The sequence below is a fragment of the Manacus vitellinus genome, unplaced genomic scaffold (assembly GCF_001715985.3).
Source record: "Manacus vitellinus isolate BGI_N305 unplaced genomic scaffold, ASM171598v3 scaffold_21_pilon, whole genome shotgun sequence".
NCBI classification, from domain to species: Eukaryota; Metazoa; Chordata; class Aves; order Passeriformes; family Pipridae; genus Manacus; species Manacus vitellinus.
Window position 1 is genome coordinate 8,709,234 of NW_021939546.1, and position 18,907 is coordinate 8,728,140.

Consider the following 18,907-nt stretch of genomic DNA (forward strand, 5'->3'; position numbering starts at 1 on the left):
AGCACAGCTCTTCCCTCTCCTTCAGATATTGCTTTGCTTTGGGAATGGCCCTGATGGGAACCTGCGGGCAGCTCTGCCAGTGGGGCTGGGATGGATCAGTGTCTCAGCTTCAGGATAACAAAGTTCCTGGCCCTCTTCCTTCAAACCTGTGCTCTCCGGGCCAGGTGTAAACATGGCATTCTCTCTCCTCAAAAAGGCACCAAAATGCTATCCCTACATTTTAATATCTTTGTGATCAGTGAGAGTTGTTGCTGTATCTGCTCTTTTCAGTTGTCTGTTAAGAGACTCTGGGGCTGAGCCTCAGAGGTCTGAACTTCCACAGGTCTGGTGGAGTGAGAAGTGAGCCAGGACACCACGCCTGTCTCCAGCCTTCCGTCTGTTCTTGAAGCAAAGCTTTGTGCAGTGGTGCTGTACAGCCCCACATCTATGTTCTGCAGTCCCTGAAGCAATCAAGTTAAGAACTGTGCTGTCATTTTTCTCAGTCTCATGGTGCTTGTGCAACATTGTCTTTGCAATTCCTACAAAATTCTCCTTCATTTTAATTTGTTTTAGGATTAGAAACCTTTCAGTTCTTACTATCTAGCTATAACTGCTTTTCAGAAGAGTTTTGAAGATTACAATTGAGGACAATTATGAGTTTTATAACAGCTGCCTTCCAAATCTGTGGCTGTTGTCATGCAGATTTACTTGACAAACTGGAGACCTGTTCCTGCTCTAGACAAGACAAGACTCCCATTGGCTTTAATTACGTTATACTTTTGTGGGGAGTTAACATTTATATCCTTTCCTGCCTCCACATATAGAAGTTGCTAGAAAAAGGGTGAAGCAAACTGGTTTGCTGGGGGTGAAGACAAGAAATAATTGTGGTAATGGAATTTTCAGTGAGACAGTAGGAAAAGCCTTGCAGGGGCCAAGGTTTAGCTTGCCAGAAATCAGGGTTTCCTGTCGGGAAAGGCAGTCTCTCCATCACTGGGGCTTCTCCAGGCAGGTGACTGTACATGGAGGAAGTGGCTCTGCCTCCCTGCAGGAACTGCTGGTGCCAGTTCCAGACCTGTGGTCGGTGACTCTCCCAGACCACAGCTTTGTTTCCTTGTCTCCTTCATTTTCTCCATTTGGAGCAGCAGATCCCACATGCTTAGTTTGGAGCTGCTGTCCCAGATGTCCCACTGAGGTTTCCCATCTCTGTGCCTGGGTTTATTAGCTGAAAGGTGGTGACACAGCTGGTCCCATAACTGGCCTTACTGCTTGGGATATTTTTCTCATGTTGCAGCTTTTTTATGAATATAGTGCATATGGCTTTCCTCTCCAAGGAGCAGTGCTATTTCCAAACTTTCCTCATGGGAATTCTGTGTACTTCTAAGGGCAGGATTTCTCTCTTCCCCCACCAGCCTTGAGGTTGTGGCTTTTCCAGTCTCTGGTGCCCTTTGCTGGCTGAAGGTGCACTAGAACCAAGTCCAGTGAAGCAGTCGTGAACCTGGATCCTGCACCCTGTGAGATGCAATCCCCAATAACGTGGAGTCTTTGTGCAACTAATACTTTGTGGTATCAATGCTGGCTCACTGCATGTCTTTGCCTCTTCCTGGGTTATCTGAAAGTAGTAATTTTTGTATTAGAACCAGTTTGTCAAATTGTCCAGGGGAGTCCCCACAGCTCTCACTTCCTGTGTGGTGACACCACTGTGACCTCCCCTCACTGCTCAGAGGATACCAGGACACAATCACACGATGGAAAGGCTGGAATCAGGAGCTCTCCAGGGTGCACTGCCTTGATAGGATTTTAAGAACACATCTGTAAGACAGGCCCCTCAGAGGGAAGCTGCATAACATGTCCCAGGAATGAGGAGCCTGTTCTACCAGGGAGCTACAGGCTGCAGCCCTTTCCTAGAGAGCACCTGTGCCCTGTGTGAGCACAGGTGTGGTCCCAGCCAGGGAGGTCTCTCAGTGTAACTTAGGGAGAGAAGTGTCACTGCTTTATATGGTCAGTGCAGCTGTCTAGTTTATGTTTTTCCCCAGCTTCACTGTTCATCAGATGTGTTTTGGGTCTGTAATAATCTCACCTGGGCAAATGAACTTCAGGTTTGAAACCTGACCTGACAGGTGGAGGTGTTTTGGACTGGAAACCCCAAGAAACACCACGCCCAGTGAAGTGGAGCTCTTCTGCCTTCCAGTGGTCTGTCGGCTCATGGGCATTCAGTAACCTGATGATCATGTCTCATTGCTGGCTTCGTCCCCAGTGTGACCACACTGGCTCTGGCAGAGTCAATATGTGTCTCTTGCCTGGGCCCTCAGCCTGAACATGTTTTGTAATATATCTTAAACATGATGTTTTCTGAAGGAAGGAGAGCTGAGGAGCAGTTGTCTTTCCCTACCCAGTGCCACTGGAAGGCAGCCTGGCCCCCCCACCAACTGCAGACTCCAGAGCTGCTCCAGTGCTGAGAGCTCTGCTTGCTTTCTTCTGTCTCACCTGGGAGGCTTCACTGCCTGTGCGGGTTCTGCCTTGACTAGATCAGCTCATACAGCCTTTGGAGCTCTTTTCACAAGGATGCAGAGGGTGATCTGGGACTGCAGAGGGGCACAGGAGAACAGTGTCTGAGGCAGCTGCTGCCTCTGTTGCTTTGGTGGAAGCAGCCAGTGTTCTGACATTTGCTGACAGAGGGTGCAGAGCTCCAGCAGTGTCAGAGGTACGTGGCTATACAGGTACCACACAAACGATTCAGTTCTGTGTGGGTAACACTTGATGTGTTTCTTAAAGCTCTGGTGACGTGCCGGCCCGATGAATTCCAGTGTGGGGACGGGACCTGTATCCACGGAGCGAAGCAGTGTGACAAGGTGCGCGACTGTCTCGACAACAGCGACGAGGCCGGCTGTGTCCAAGGTGGGTGCCTGTGGCTCTGCGCTCCTCATGCTCCATGGTCCAGGCCTGCCAAGGCTGCGTGGCCATGGAAAGGGAAGAGGCCATGGCAGGCTGCTTCCTGTGCAGAGTTCTAAGCTGTTCTGGCAGTGGGGTTGCTTGGGAGAGATGACTGTGCTGACCAGGCAGACTGCATGGCTTGAAAAGTTCTTTGCATGATGCTCAGGCTCAATGTTCATTTACTTAATCCCATCCTGTTTCTGCTAATGACCCCCTCTCGAGCTTTGTGTCAGCCTGTTTGTTGTCATGGGCCTCGTCTAACTTAGTTGCTTTCCTCTCTTGCCCAACCTGACAGAGTCAGCATGTGAAAGTCCCAGCAAGTTTCAGTGTAAGAGTGGAGAGTGCATTGACGGAGGCAAAGTGTGCGATTCACATAGAGACTGCAGGGACTGGTCTGACGAGCCTCTGAAAGAATGTGGTACAGTACTTGCCTTCTACGTGTTGCTCCTGTTGTAACTGCTTCCCCTCTTCTCCATCTGGTGCTCACAGCTTTGAGTGTAACCACATGTAGCTGCTAATGCTATTTCTCACTCTGCTCCTCTTTCCTTGCCTTTATTCTTTCATCACCCTTCATGTGAATATAATTAGTAGCCTAGTCTGATCATCTGTAAGTTTGAACTGTGCCCTTCTCCACTCAGTTTTTATTCTTGGAGGGATATATGAACTGAGCACGGGACTAGGAACCAGGAATTCCCCCTTTCCCCAAATACTAGTGTCCCCCACAGCACAGACCAGTTTATTTAGACTCATTGCCCAAATTGTCTTTGAATTGTAAGATGATGATAACACCATAAAAACATCGTGTTGGGAACATGCTTTGAAGGTGAAAACACGCAGGGTGGCAGCAATCACTGAGAGGTGCCTTCAGCCATTTCTGGGTTGTACATGTTGTTGCTGCTCCCCTCAGCAATGACAGCTGGTTGCTCTCTGCAATGTCCTGCCAGCCCTGGACTGGGGCTGCCCTGGGGCTGTCAGAGCCGGGGGACAGTGAGCCCAGGCCACAGGGCTGTGCCCCTCTCTAGAGGACAACCCCTCTCTCCCTTTCTAACCAGGCATTGTTGGCACTCAAACACATTTGTTTTTTTACCCTGTGCAGAGATATCTCCGACAGGCATCCCTTTCCATGACATCATGGAACTCAGCGCCCGCCGCCTAAATAACTCAGGAAGAAGTGTCAGTCTCTCCCTTGTATCAGAGAAGGAAGTGTGTGTGCATGCCCAGTGAGGATGCTCTTACCTCCTGCTTTCAGTGTGCCCTTGCTTTCTTCCACACTAACCCACATCTCCCTGTTTCTCTGAGTGGGTGTTGCACCTTGTCTGTCCGTGGAGGTCTCCCAACAAAGCTGGCAGCCCAGCTTGTCTGAGGAAACTGGGCAGTGGCACAGCTGGGCTCGGTGCTCATGGCTGCCTTGGGGCAGTCCCAAACTGGCTGTGAGCTGTTGAGTCAGGAAGCAGGGAGCCCCCAAAGGAACGTATTCCCTGAAGAGAGCAGAGTGGTGTGGGTTGCTGAGAATGTAACACCCACACACAGCTGATCCACACAGAAGGCAGGAGGTGCAGGACACACTCCCCACCTTAGTGTGTCTGTCTGGCTGTGCTGGACTCTGCAGTGCCCTCCAAGGTTCCCCCAGAAAGCACTGCAGGAGACAGGACAGCACTTATCTTAGGCAGGCAGGGAATGTACTGTTGGAGTTTGGGTCAAGGGCAGCAGCTGCCCAGCAGAAAGAGAACAGGCTCTGCCTGGCTCCTCCTCAGCTCCTCTTGAGAAGTGCAGCACTTGATTTAGAACCTCTAAATCCATTCCACAAAGCACCTCTGAAACCACAGGAATCATCTGAGGGAGGGTTTGCTTGTTAGCCAAAACAGCCTCTGTAGTATTTTGCAGAGAGCAGTTGAGCATGTTTATGACCCAATTTGCTGAAGGCCTGTGCCAGTGTAGGGATAGGTGGTTTCTGTCCATAAATGTCACTGAAGTGACAACACACAGTGTGGCTGTGGACGCCTACTCGGAGCCTACTGAATTGCTCTATTAATTATGTATTGATATCTGTACGTGTGTGCCCGATAGGAAGGTGGAAGAATCCCAGAGCTGAGATGGGCTTCCTTCTGACATAGTATTTTCCTAATCTTACTGACTTAATTGGCTTGTGGTTGTTTCCCTTTTGTTCCAAGAGCAGTGGTTTAATGGCTCTGCTGTGCTGCTCACCTGCAGTGTGCAAGGAAGCAAGAAGTAAAAGATAAATAAAAAATTTGCCTTTAAATTGCATTATAGATGGGAGCAAATCAGTTTGGCTTGTTCTAGTGAGCTCACTATCCCTGAAATCCCACAGCTCCTGTTCAGCAGTCTTCTGTGGGACAGGACTTTCTCTTCACCTTGTGTAGGTCAATTATAACAAGAAGAAATGTTATTTCTGACAGAAAACCAGCTTTCCTCAACCTCTCATTCGGTTCTAGTTACAAGGATCCATTTAGCTTGTTTTTCATTTGAGCACTTGAAAGCAGGATCAGAGAGGTGGCCTTGGATTAGACAGGGCCCCAGGAGGGGATGGGGGCTGTTGTTTCATAAATTGCACACTTGGGCTGCCAGCAGAGCCTGTTGTGTGGGACGGGTTTGTGGGAGGACAGTATCTCGGTGCTAATGGCGTATCTCTGACAGACTGTACTTGGTGTTTTCTGGAATTGTTCACACAGATCATTCCTTGGAGCTAGAAGGGGAAATAGTACAGTATTTCAAAATAGCTGGCCCCTGGGAGATGAGAGTCCCCCAGCATGAATTATTAAAGCTCAGAGAGACTGTTCAGAAAAGTCAACATGAACCAGCACATGGGAAAGGAGAAGTATCCTGGAGAGAGCCCTTAGGTCCCCTGGAAGTTTCTCACATGTGGCAGAACATGCTCAAAGCAGCAGCTCTCTGATGGGATGAGATGCAGACTCACATATGCTGTATCCCCAGGGCTCCCTGTTCATTCAGCCACTAGCTTTGAGTCCATAGGATCCCACAGCTCTGCTTTGGAATAATAAAGAGCAAGAAAGTGATGCAGTGGAGGCTTCCTATCTGTGAAGTCACTCAAGTGCTCTGTGGGGCCAGCTCCTGGCTACCAGAACTGATAGATGGGGACAAATTTCTGAGGACATCTCTTAATTTTATTCACTCTCACAACTCAGAGCCCTCGTTTGTCACAGATAACCTGTGCCTCCCTTGCAGGTACTAATGAATGCTCCATGAACAACGGTGGCTGCTCACACATATGCAAGGACTTGAAGATCGGCTACGAGTGCGAGTGCCCGCCCGGATACAAGCTCCTGGATAAGAAAACGTGTGGAGGTAATTTACATGCAAACAGCAGTCCCTTGTGTTTCACCAGAGAGAGACGTGATTATATTCACTTGAGCACTGCTCCATCACAGATGGTTTGATTTCAAGTTATTGATGGGTTTCAAACACTCCTTTCAGACATAGATGAATGTGAGAATCCAGACGCTTGTAGCCAGATCTGCATTAATTACAAGGGAGACTACAAATGTGAGTGCTACGAAGGATACGAGATGGACACCCTGTCCAAGAACTGCAAAGCTGTAGGTAAGACAACGCCACAGGCACTTCAACTCTGCTTGCTCAACAACACAGCTCCGATAAGAAAACACGCTCGCAGGGCTGAGGGGAACAGAAACAAAAGGAAAGAAGCAAAGCAAGCAAAACCATCTCGTTCTGAGCAGCACAGAGCTGCTGCAGCGATGGCAGATGCGTCTCTAGGCAAGAACTACTGATCGTGCAGATCAGAATATTTTAACAGTGTACAGAGCAAGATTGCAGTCGCTGCTTGGCTGTTTGAAGCTGAAACCAGAAAAGAAAGTCTCTTGACAGGTGTTATTGAAAACAGTGCAGCAAAAACATTTAGTGGTAGTGGAAAGACAGAAAACATCCCAGTTACAGCAGGGTAGCTTAGCCACCCCTCCACCCTCCCAGCTGTAAGTCGCCAAAATCTGGCCCTTGATTTTTTATCTAAAATGTGTAATTGAAAGTGAGGACACTCCCCTGAGTTGTGCAAGAGCCAGGGACCAGAGAGGTCCCAGTGCCCTCTGTGTCCATGTGACAGCCCTGCCTCTGGCAGCCGTTTGCTTCCTGTGTGGTGTAACCCTTCCATAGAAAGCAGAACTATCACTGACTGACAGTTCCATTGTTGTTTGTGAAAAGAAAGCTGAACCCAGCCCTCGGGACAGCTGCTCAAGTGACAATGTGCTGATTTCTTGTGGTAGGCAAGAGCCCATACCTGATCTTCACCAACCGCCACGAGGTCCGTAAGATAGACCTGGTGAAAAGGGACTATTCCCGCATCATTCCCATGCTGAAGAACGTCGTGGCGCTGGACGTGGAAGTGTCAACAAACAGGATATACTGGTGTGATTTGTTCTACCGAAAAATCTACAGGTAAGGGCAAGAGAGGATGTGTGTGTTGGTCCCTTCCCAAAGCTGCAGTTCAGGCTGTACCCCTGAAATCTGCAGAGAACATTGCAGGGAACGGGAAACTTGAGGGCTTTCCTGCCCTTACAGGATTACCTGTTGTGGCTCAGACTCTGTAAGATTTTTAAGGAATTGATAAAGAAATCAGGGGCTTGTGCAGTTATCTGGTTTGACTTTTTGTCAATGCAAAATCCTGCTGCGCTTGTGCAATTAAACACGGACTCTTGTTTCCTGAATATGACACTGCAGAGCAGGGCTGAGCTGGGAGCCTGTTGTACGGGAAGCCACAAAGGACCTGGCATCTGGAAGCACAAAGGGGGCAAATGGTGGGAGCAAGGAGGCAGCACCACGGACACAAGCTGCTGCCCACTGTAGCCTCTGGTAGCCTGGATTTAAATTCACAGCATTTGACCACAGTACACATTCTGTAATTCTCATTCTCACTTCTCCTTCAGCTGCTTTTGTGGCATCCATCACAGTATTCTGTGCTGGGGCTTGTGAGTGTGCCTAAGTCACCAATGCATTTCACTGGTGTGCTGAAAATCCCCCAGGTGTGTTCTGATTTGCACAGCCATTGCACCCTGCTGCAGTGATTTGTTCTGGGTTTTAGCTAATGAGGCAGAGACTTCATTCAGCATGCAGAAGGCAGGCCGGGGTTCCTGTAGGCTGTGGCAGCTCCCATGCCATTGGCAGGGGAATTTTTCCAGGCTGTGCTGAGTATGGAGCACTTGTGTAGCTGGGCAGGTACCCTGAGGAGCCTGTGGGGCTCTGAAAGTGGGGAGGCTTCCAGAAGAAAGCTGTCTGCTCTCACTGACTGTTGTCCCATCTTTTTGCAAAGCAAGCTGTGCAATTATAACTTCTTAAAAATCAGCATCCCGTTTTGCTGCTGTCACTAATAGCAAGCATTTCTAAACTTTCTACTGTTCTGTAAGGTTTCTAAGATTACAGAGTTATTCTGAGAACCAGACTAAACTTTTACAAACACTGATGCAAACTCAGAATAACTCAATTTCAGTTCACTCAGCACAATTGATACTGAGAGCAGAATCAGCCTTTGTGTTTGTAGGAGCAACATTGAGTTATTCATGAAACATCCATGTGGAGTCTGCTGCCTTTCAGTAGTGTTTTGAAAGATTTTGAGGCTGCCACTAATATTTTGTGAACATTTTCTTTGTACCTAATGAAATCACTTGGCAAATTAATACAGCTTCATGAATTCCTTTGATGAATCATAATTAGCTACACAGGTCCTAATTCTGCAGTACATTTAAGCACATTTATTGCATGGTAAGTGCAACTGTATTCAGCAGAGCTCAGGGGGTTATATTTCTAGTGTCCATAAATCCCATGAATCAGAAGTTAATGTGCCTGAAGTCAATGTTTTCCTGAATGGTGCAGTTACAGCAGGACGCAGGCAGAAAAATGAAATGCTATGGAGATGATGGCATACACACAAAGGGAAACAAGCAGCAGCTGTAGGAGAAAGTGGAAGTTTGTAGCCAGAAGAGTTCCTGTGTCAGCTGTGCTGCCACGTGAGGCCCAAGCGCAGGCACCTGAGCTGTGCCAGCCCCGTGACCCCCCTGTCCTTGCAGTGCCTACATAGACAAAGCGAGCGACACGGCCGAGCAGGTGATCCTGATCGACAGCCAGCTGAACTCCCCCGAGGGACTGGCCATCGACTGGGTCCATAAAAACATCTACTGGACCGATTCCGGAAACAAGACCATCTCAGTGGCCACCGCAGATGGAAGCAGGAGGAGGACACTTTTCAACACTGACCTCAGTGAGCCAAGGGCCATTGCTGTTGATCCCACACAGAGGTAGGTGTACTCACCACAAACACCCCTTTGCCAACAGACACATTCCAGTTGTCTTTCTGCCTCTGACAAACCTGGGGATGGTTCTCATCTCATTAAGACTTCAGGTGCCCTTTAAGATACATCAATGGGACTGCTGAGACGGTTCAACTCACTCTTGGCAAGGCCTTGGTGTTAAAGAAAGTTCTGAAATTCATGGCCAGGTCATGTGTTTGATGGGCCTGAGCTGGTCTGGGCACATCAGTTGTGCTGAAAAATGAAGTCTGACCTATGTTTGGGCTGCTTGGACGAGGGAACACCACGTACCTAACAGGCACATCAAGAGATAGTTTGCAGGGCTTAGTTACTAAGGTGAGATTTTGCATTCTGGTGCAAGTTTTGTGGCAGGATGCCCAGTGGGAGAACAGCATGTGGCTCCACCAGGTGCACGTCAGAATTAACTGAAGTGGCCGAAGGCTTTGCTATAATAAGGAGAGAACAGGGCACCTCCTACTGTGAACTGCAGCACAACTTTCCTAACTAGAGTCCAATTAACTGTTTTCTTACATCTTTCAGGTTCATGTACTGGTCTGACTGGGGAGACAAAGCCAAGATTGAGAAAGCTGGTCTGAATGGTGTGGGGCGGCAGGTGCTGGTGATGGACAACATCGAGTGGCCAAACGGCATCACCCTTGGTAAGTGCCCGGTTAGAGCTGCAGCACCCACTGTGCCTGAGGGAAACTGGTTTTATTGCTAAATAGGAAAACAAAATTGCACATGTGCAAAGGCACCTGCACACACACAAATCCTTAAATACTATCACTACTGCAGGAGTGGAAAGGAGGTTTCATGGAGCAGCAGGAAACGTCCTGCTCTGGAGTTAGAGCCGTGCGTTTAACACCCATCCAGGTGTGAGGTTCTCTGCTCGGTTTTATATTTGAAAATTCTGGCCATGACAAGGATGTAGGAGAAAATGCTGCTGCCATTGCATAGTACTGAAGTGCTACTGCTGTGAACAAATAATGTTATCATTTAGTAATTAAGAAATTAATTAATGGCTTGTTTAATTACATAACTTGTTTTGTGTTGGCTCTCATCCACTTGCATTCTGTTCAGTGAATCTCATCCAAAATGAGTGAATTTGCTCCAGAAAGAGAAATGCAGTGCTTAGCATTCCAAATAACATTGGATCCTTCCCTCTCACTCTTACCTGCACCCTCCCCAAAACCTGGCTGGTTGTGGCAGGAGCAGCATTCCCCACCAGCAGCATTCCCCAGCCTGCAGCACAAGGGTTTCTGGACCCAGGGTGGTTCTTCATGGAGAATACAGGGAATCTTACAGCTCCTTCAGAGAGGCGTTTCCCTGGAATCACAGTAGTTGTTCTCCAGCAAGAGGCCAAGGCCTGAACAGCCTTGGGAGGGATGGAGCTCCTCTCTCAGGCACTGAGGGAGTGAGTCTGGGAAGCCCAAAGTGCTGCTGCCCTGCTGCTCCTGGTAACAAAAGAACCTCATTGTACAAGGCTGTCAGTCAGGCATTCCCCACACACACATACAGCAGAATGTTCCTCCTTTTTAATCTTATTTATAGGGTCTTATCCCAGCATATCTGGGCACTGGTTCAAAATCAGAACTAGTGTTAAAAAAAAAAAAAGAGGCCCAATAATAAAGAGATTAGTCATGCTGCCAGCAGGAAAAACATGCTGGGCAAGAGAAAAAGAGTTGCAAGAGCTGTGTGTAATTTTGCTTCATTGTGTTTTACTTTTCAGATTTGCTGAATCAGCGTCTCTACTGGGTAGACTCCAAATTGCATTCTCTGTCCTGCATTGATTTCAATGGCAGCAACAGAAAACTTCTGATCTCATCTGTGGACGATCTGAGCCATCCTTTTGGCTTGGCAGTGTTTGAGGTAAGACTCGACAGCGGATGCAGAACAGCCTGGAGACTGGGAGAGGTCTCAGAGCTGTTCTTGATTAAAGCTCTGCCTCTTGCACAGCACAGAAAGCTCAGGAGGGCGGTCGCTGCTATAGAAACCAATTTATCTGGTGTGGGTTCAGCAGGGAAAACTGGGTTTTAAAGTCCTTAATCAGGGGCAATGTGTTATCTCATGCTTTTACCTAATGCAGCACCAGTGCATTAAATGATCAGAGGAACCAAGGCTCCAGCTTTGGCACTCCCTGTAGGTAAGCTATAGCAGAGAAAGGTGTCTGGTTGGCTTTTGACTCAGCAAAACCCTCTTCCTTAAATCCCTAATTCTTCCCATGCACTGTGTGTGAAATCTGGGCATCTAACTCTGGGCACAAGTTTCCCCAAGGCACTGCTGCTCTTCAGTGGTATCCCATCAGCAGTGTTTGGAAGGATCTCTTGGGTTATTTCCCCTCTTTACACCCTTCCTGGGTAGAGTAGACAACCCTCTTGCTTTTGCTAAGTTTTCCTTGTTCTCCAGCAGTGTGTCTTTCTTTCCTTATGGAAATACACATGGTTTTTAGCAGGCAGCAGCAAACACAGCCAACTGAGTAACTAAATACAGTTTGAGAACTGCAGTTCCTGGCTACCTCCTGGACCAGTAATTTTGCATCTTCAATCGTAGTATGCCAAGATAGTAATAAAAAAGAGAAATAGACACTCAGCTTCCAGCTGTGCTCCAGGCACTGGCCTCTTCATAGATACCTGTTTAATGCAGGTCTTTTCTTTGGAAAGGAGAAAAAAAGTCAGCAGAGATAACAAATGTTTCTAGTATGGAGTATGGCCTTTTGCTCGTGATCCACCCCAACTCCAAAAAAACCCATTTCAGAAGCAGCACGGATGCAACTTGTCTGTACCCACCCAAATTTCTGCTCCCTCCCCTCAGCCTCAGAGCTCCTTAGAATTACTGAGCACTTCATAAACACATCCGAGTGCTGGGCTTTGAGCACTGTCCAAGAATAAAAAGAAAAAAGCTGCAGGTAGCAGTAGCATGAACCAAAGGTGCCCCAAGGTAGGAGCATGGTGCACTGACTCTGTGCCTGCTGGGGTTTAATCCAGCTCGAGATGGATTTGAGCAGGCCAGGTCAGGAATCCTGTGCATTCCCTGCAGGACAGAGTGTTCTGGACTGACCTGGAGAACGAAGCAATCTTCAGTGCAAACAGGCTCAATGGCTTGAACATTTCCATTTTGGCAGAGAATCTCAACAACCCTCATGACATCGTGGTGTTCCATGAATTAAAGCAGCCCAAAGGTAAGATGTGTCCTCGGGGTGTCATGGCCCTGAATCATGTTTATTTGAGCTGGCAAATGAAATGCTTCCTGATGGTTCTTGATGAGAGAGAAAGCATAGGTAATAATGGGAAATCAATGCTTAATGTTTGAAGTTCCTGCATAATTAATTCAGCAGCAGCACTTATTGGAAAGTCTGCAATTTGTTAATAGCTATTTAATTAGCATCTTTGATAAGAGTGAGTTACTCTTGTCACTGTGATGCTTCCCATTCATTATGTATTTGGGCAGTTTTTATAGTGCTGTGTAAGGTTCCACTCCACTGTACAAACTGTAAAGGTGCTTAAGCAGCCCAATTAATTGATGTAGGAAGTGGAAGAAGGTCTTTTTAGAGGGCAAGAAATAAATAATTAAAAAAATAACTTGTCTTTTCTTCCACCCTTGAACAGCTCCAGACTCCTGTGAGCTCAGCCCCCAGCCAAACGGAGGCTGTGACTACTTGTGTCTCCCTGCACCTCAGATCTCTCCCCACTCTCCCAAGTACACCTGTGCCTGTCCTGACAACATGTGGCTGGGTCCTGACATGAAGAAATGCTACAAAGGTAAATACAATCACATCTCCTTCACTATTCCTGAGAAATGGAATTGGAATTTGGTTTCTGCTTCTGGTCATTAAACACAACAGTCCTCCTCAGATTTATTCGCTATTTGCTTTGTGTACTTGCTTTAACCAAACTTTATTGTTGCTCTGGATTTTCAGATCTTCCAACAACTTCAGCTCCTGTTCTGGTTTCTACAACCACAGCACCCCATTCTGCTGGTACCACGACCATCACAGCTATACCTGGCAGTGCCAGGAACACCACCGAGGGCATCCCCAAAGCTGTACCAGAGGCTACAATTACCACCCCAAGTCTTCATTTACCTTCCACCACATCCATCCTGATAGATTCCGAGATGACCACTGGAAACAGCAATTTATCCCAGCACTGTAAGAGAAGGAGATTCCTCTTTCCCTTTTTCATACACACCATATCACACCACCCTGTGCACTGGTGGGAGACCCAACCTCACGTGCCAGTTCCAGTTGGATCAGGTGCAGACACACCCTGGTGCACAGCAGGACACACCAGGTGCTCTTTCTGCAGACACCTGGGTTACAAGGGCTGATGTGATTCCAGCCACCAAGGAGGTTAAGGAACTTACATCAGGTATCCATCACATGAAACAGCCCCAAGAGTTCACCCTAGTCCTTGTGCACAATACTGTTTCATCCCAGCACTGTTTGCAGTGCTGCAGACAGTAGAATGGATGATTCTGGAGGCACTTCACCTGTTTGAGTTGTTTAATTATTAATGTGATCCAGCAGAGGCTGTGGGTGAAAAGTGCCCCGTGTGCAGCTTTAGCGCTGCTGGACATGTGGAACCACTGCAGCCCAAGACAAGCTGCCTCTGTTTTGTGTGGCTGTGCTTGGCATGTTAATGTGGCCTCGGCATGGCACAGCTTTGAAGGTTTGCATTATTTATCAGAAAAGCATCCCAGTGGAGAGCACTAACAGGCTCTCCTCCAGCTCACCCTCCATAATGAGTGAGCCTACATCTCGGAGAACAGGTAATCCCTCCAGATCCTGCTGCCAAGGCAAACTGGACAGGCTGAATTGCTTCTCCAAAGTCCATAAAATTCTAGTCAGAGAGAGAAGACTTTGCTCTACAGGACCTCAAACAGACCCACATTGCTTTACAAACAGTAAAATACTTTGCCCCAAATGTTTCACTGTTTCCATTGCATCTGGGAAGCAGCAATAACCATCCCTGTCTGTAGAACAGCAGTGCAGCGTGGGGAAAGCACAGCCCAATGTCTAAAATGCATTCAGTTAAGTTCTCTTCATGCAAGTTTCTTTCAAATGTAATAATTACCTTTTTAACAAGCCACGGAAACAAGGTGCTTTTATTGTCCACGCTGGAAGCAGTGTGCCACAGGGAAGTATTGAAGAGGATAAATTACCTTTTAAGTTCCATGAATTGGAAAAGCTACAGTTAGTTTCTCCTCTCTCAGTTCCTGATGTTTTAGCAAAAGTAAATTTTCTATGCTGACCCCCTACATAAGAGCTCAGAACAAACATTTTAACGTATACAGCTCTAAAGGTATATTTCTTTTTTAAAGTATTTTTCTGTAATAGTTTTTTTCTCTTCTAAGTACAGCATTGAGTTTTGGGGCCATTCCTGCATGCTGGGGCAGGCTGCAGCAATGAGGGATGGATGTACAGACTGACTCCTTAGCTGTAAATAATAAAAGAAGGAAAAAATTAAACAGAGAAGCTGTGCAAATGGCTTTGAACTACACTCTTTTTCTGACAGCTCAATAAATCATTAATTTTGTGTTCTGCTGTGGATTTTTAAGAGCACTATTCACCATCCCCTGATCCGTGCATGGTATTTCCATTACACGTCATGTTTTTAAAACTGGCCTCGTTTTTTGTGCTTGAAAATTAGAAACACAAGCCGTGACAATTTTATTGTGAAACTTTTGGTAAACTCTGTGACAACAAAAGCTTTCTGATGGGCAGGACAACATGGGCACTAACATAAAACATTCTTTAAAACCAGCAAATGAGTTAAATGATCAGAACAACTTCTGTAATTCCAGATGCAAATGATGACGAAGGCTTCGGTTCAACTGTGACAGCGGCTGGGATTGGAATTGTCATTCCTGTGGGTAAGCTGGTTGGATTTCACCTTTGAGGATCACACCCAAGCACCAGTTTTCAGGAGTGGGGTGGGAAAGAGTACAGGAACTCCTGAAATGGGGATAAGTAGCCCAGCTCTGAGAAAATTCTACAAGGATGTCTCCCAATGTGGGAACATCCCAGCAGATCCGTGCCTGACTAACAGCCCTGTCTCTCCTCTCTCCTCAGTGGTCATTGGCCTGCTGTGCATGGGGGGATACCTCATCTGGAGAAACTGGAAGCGGAAGAACACTAAAAGCATGAATTTTGATAATCCAGTCTATAGGAAGACAACAGAAGAGGAAGATGAAGACGAGATCCACATTGGGCGGACGGCCCAAATCGGACACGTGTACCCAGCAGTGAGTGTCTGAGGGACAAGGGGAATTTTGTTGAGAGTTTGGATACAGAATTTCAATTATTGTGGGTTATTTGCCATATAACAACAAAACCAGAACTTTTTTAATATCATTGATCAGGCAGAAGCCTAAACTTCCAGGCAGCTCATGCAGTTGTCTTAGAATACAGTGCTCTGTATAAGATACTCTGCTCAAATGAAGAATAATTGTCCTAATCAAGGTACTAAGCTGACAAGTATAAAAGTACCTCAGTGTGGGACAGTTGATTACTTATCCTCTACTGGATTGTTATATCTGTGCTTAGACTGCTACCAAGTGTCTAAACTATCTTAGGGATAAATTGAGTTTCTCTACAAACCAGGGAGACTGCTTTCTCTGCACTAACAGTGTAAAAAAGAGTCTCATTCCTCACAAGGAGGAGTGTGCGAGTTCTGTAAGAAGTTAAGGAGAAGGAGGCTCCCTCCCAGTGGCAGCCCTGGGGAGATGAGCACTGGCAGGTATAACTGCACTGTGTTCAGAAGAGAGCAGAAAGATCCACAAGTAAGGAGTGAAGGCAGTACAGCACCTATAGGCAGGCAGGTGTGTAGGTAATGCCCCATATCATCTAAAGGTCCTGCACCAGATCACACTAGAGAAGGTGTCATCTCTTACAGGGAACCTGATCCCTTACACAGGGCAGTAAACTTTCCAACACCTCCTTAGTAACACTGGGGCAAGTGACCCCATTGAGGGGAAAAAATCACTCCCTAAAATAGCTTTGTCACCGATACACTTGGGACAACAATGAGAGATTCAACAAGAAATACAAGTTAGCAACAGTATCACCATTCCCAGACTTTCTCAAGTGTGTTTCTTCTCCTCCCCAGCGTGTAGCACTGAGCTTAGAAGATGACGGGTTGCCATGAGGATGAAGTTGCTGCTCCAAAACCACACCGAACAAACCTGCTTTGGATCACAGAACCTGCTTCTTCTTTCTGATCGTTATTTATGTTGCAGAAGGGTAACCACAAAGTTATAATGAACTGCAAACATCCAAAGGATGTGAGAGTTTTGTATGTATAATCTTTTATACACATTTTAACTTGTTGCACTACCCATTTGTGATAGTGAATAAGCGACAGCTGAGCTACTAACTCAATGTACATAACCAGCCAGGCTGAAGGCTCAGTAGCTATTGCTTTATTTTAAGACTATATTTATAGATATTTTGTAAATATGTTGAATATGCTTTGTGGCTATCCATCAACATAAGTAAAATAAATTCTGTACAGGCAGTTTAGAAATATTTATTAACAAAATCTGGATTATAAGATCTGTTCTGTAAATATAGTAGAGGGGTGAGAGTATTTATTTTTTGTATGTTTGGCTTGCTGTGCATAGATTATCTGTGTATATATCTATCTGGACAAGATAGATATATAGGCATATAAATATATACATATATATAAGAATATATACATATATTTTAAAACTACTAGCCTACCTTTATGAAAATTAGGGTTAATTGAATTTTTACAGGATGTTTGAGAAGTTTGCTTTGAAATCTAAAGACACTAAGTAAGAAAGAGCTGCAGGGTAAGACAGCTGACCAGTGAAGCACTCCATTAGAAACAGCTCCTGATTTCCATCCTGGCTATTAAGGGTTGCTTTTACATTTTCCAGTCTATCCATGAAGAATCCTCTGCAGTGCATTTAACTATTTCCTACAGCATTCCAGTCAGGAGAAGCTCCTACAGCACCCAGGGGGTTTGTGTTGTATTGTTGCTTTTTAAACAGCTGGGTACAAATCTGATTTAGGTTTTTTATTTATTTCTAAATGTATATCTAAATGCTTTTCCACACTGGGAATCTTGCACCTCTCCAATCAGCTCAGAATTAGCAGAAACCAAGATGTAGCCATATCCTTCCACACAGCTGAAGTGAGCACTCCCCTTGGATCATCAGGAAAAAACTCAACACAATACCTGAAGTCCCTTCCTTCCCTCCTTGCCCTTGTCCCCTGCTCGTACTGATTGAGTCCAGCTCTAGGAGGTGCTGTGGGCAGATGTGGAATTCCTTCAAGTGCAGCAATTACTGCCCATGGAACATCCTGCACACGGCAGGAATCCCAGACTGCAGAGCACTGGGCAAGGAGGCCAGAGCAGGTTAAAAACCCCACAGCCTTCCCAGTATCTTTGGCTGGGTCATCCTGCACCTTGTAGAAAAAATGCTTGTTTTTTCTCATCTCATTCCATAAGATTCCCAGGGAATTCTGTGGGAAGTGAATACACTTACTATCATTGCATAATGAACTGTAACAAATCCTAGAGCAATCTTCCTCATGTTTTTATGTCAGTCCAAGCTTTCATATTCAAGTGAGTAGAAGAAACTCATCCTGAAGGGGTTTGAGTTTTGTTTTTTTTTTCCTTTTTAGAATAAATTCACAGTGTAATTTGAGCTGGAAGCTGATTCTTGACTAAGAACAGGAAGAAAGTGTCTAAAGCCCTTACAAACATAATACATACTCTCAAAATGCTTCATGGCCTGCATAGACAATACAGAAGTAATCAAGCATCCTTCTATTCAAAATTTTAGATTTTAAGGCAGTGAAAAAATGAGTGAGGTATCCCATTATTGTTTTAAGGTATGAAGCTCTCTTTCTACAAATCCATGCACTGTGTGCATGAAGAAAAAAGCTGAGCAAAGGCTGTATGTGATAACACTGTAACTAACAGAAGAATGTAAATATATTTGAAAGTTCTACAGTTTTGATACTTTTTTAAGAACATGTACTCACAAACCTGTACAAACCACGTGCAAAAGGCTGCAGGTTTTTTCAAACCCTTGTAAATGAACTCAAGGTGCAGTGCTGATTTCAACCTTTACAGATTTATAACTACTGAGAAGTCAAACACCAAATTTGTTTTTTAAGAAATTAATTATTTTAAATAATGGTTCAGGTTGTTAGGGTGATATTTAACATTGTAATCATTTCTGATCTGTCTTGTCATACTGAAGTTCTGTTAGAGTAAGTTCTTGCTTGGTGCCTTTTGTGTTTCAGTTCTTAAGTTGCGGACAAAAGGCCCAGGAGGGGCGGGGGGGGCTCTGTGTAACACTTGCTGTACTGGAAACCAAATGAACACGTTTGTAAAACAGTGCACTGTTTCTAGAGAAAGATTAAATTTTTTTATCTGGGACTACTGAACTAATTACTTCATGGTGTCTAAAATGGGACCATATCATAGTTTGGTCTGAGTTTTCCTTCACTGTGCAAAGCCAGGGTGGGACTCGGGAGCACTGCTGTGAAACAAGGATATTGTGCACAAGGAGGGACAACTGGGGGCATTTTCTGAAATGGCTGGGTGGTTTGGGTATGACATTCACCTGTGCAGAGAAGCTTGAGCAGGCAGTCAAATGCTCCAAAGACTCTTCCCCTTTCAGGGATTGCTGGATGTCCCCTTTGGTCCATGTTTGTGGGACATCTA

General features: G+C 45.9%; 1 protein-coding gene across 1 annotated transcript in view; it reads left to right on the plus strand.

The window, feature by feature from the left end:
* The window catches only part of LRP8 (LDL receptor related protein 8), a 67,977-nt gene extending 49,346 nt beyond the window's left edge, over positions 1-18,631 (plus strand). Inside the window, exons 6-19 of the mRNA XM_029959751.1 lie at positions 2,752-2,874; positions 3,206-3,328; positions 6,115-6,234; positions 6,364-6,489; positions 7,167-7,338; positions 8,964-9,191; positions 9,744-9,862; positions 10,933-11,072; positions 12,240-12,381; positions 12,809-12,961; positions 13,120-13,350; positions 15,006-15,074; positions 15,274-15,446; positions 16,310-18,631. Coding sequence (XP_029815611.1) covers positions 2,752-2,874; positions 3,206-3,328; positions 6,115-6,234; positions 6,364-6,489; positions 7,167-7,338; positions 8,964-9,191; positions 9,744-9,862; positions 10,933-11,072; positions 12,240-12,381; positions 12,809-12,961; positions 13,120-13,350; positions 15,006-15,074; positions 15,274-15,446; positions 16,310-16,348 — 1,958 coding nt within the window. The 3' untranslated portion in view covers positions 16,349-18,631. The remainder of the gene's footprint in view (positions 1-2,751; positions 2,875-3,205; positions 3,329-6,114; positions 6,235-6,363; positions 6,490-7,166; positions 7,339-8,963; positions 9,192-9,743; positions 9,863-10,932; positions 11,073-12,239; positions 12,382-12,808; positions 12,962-13,119; positions 13,351-15,005; positions 15,075-15,273; positions 15,447-16,309) is intronic.
* Positions 18,632-18,907: the final 276 nt, after the last annotated feature.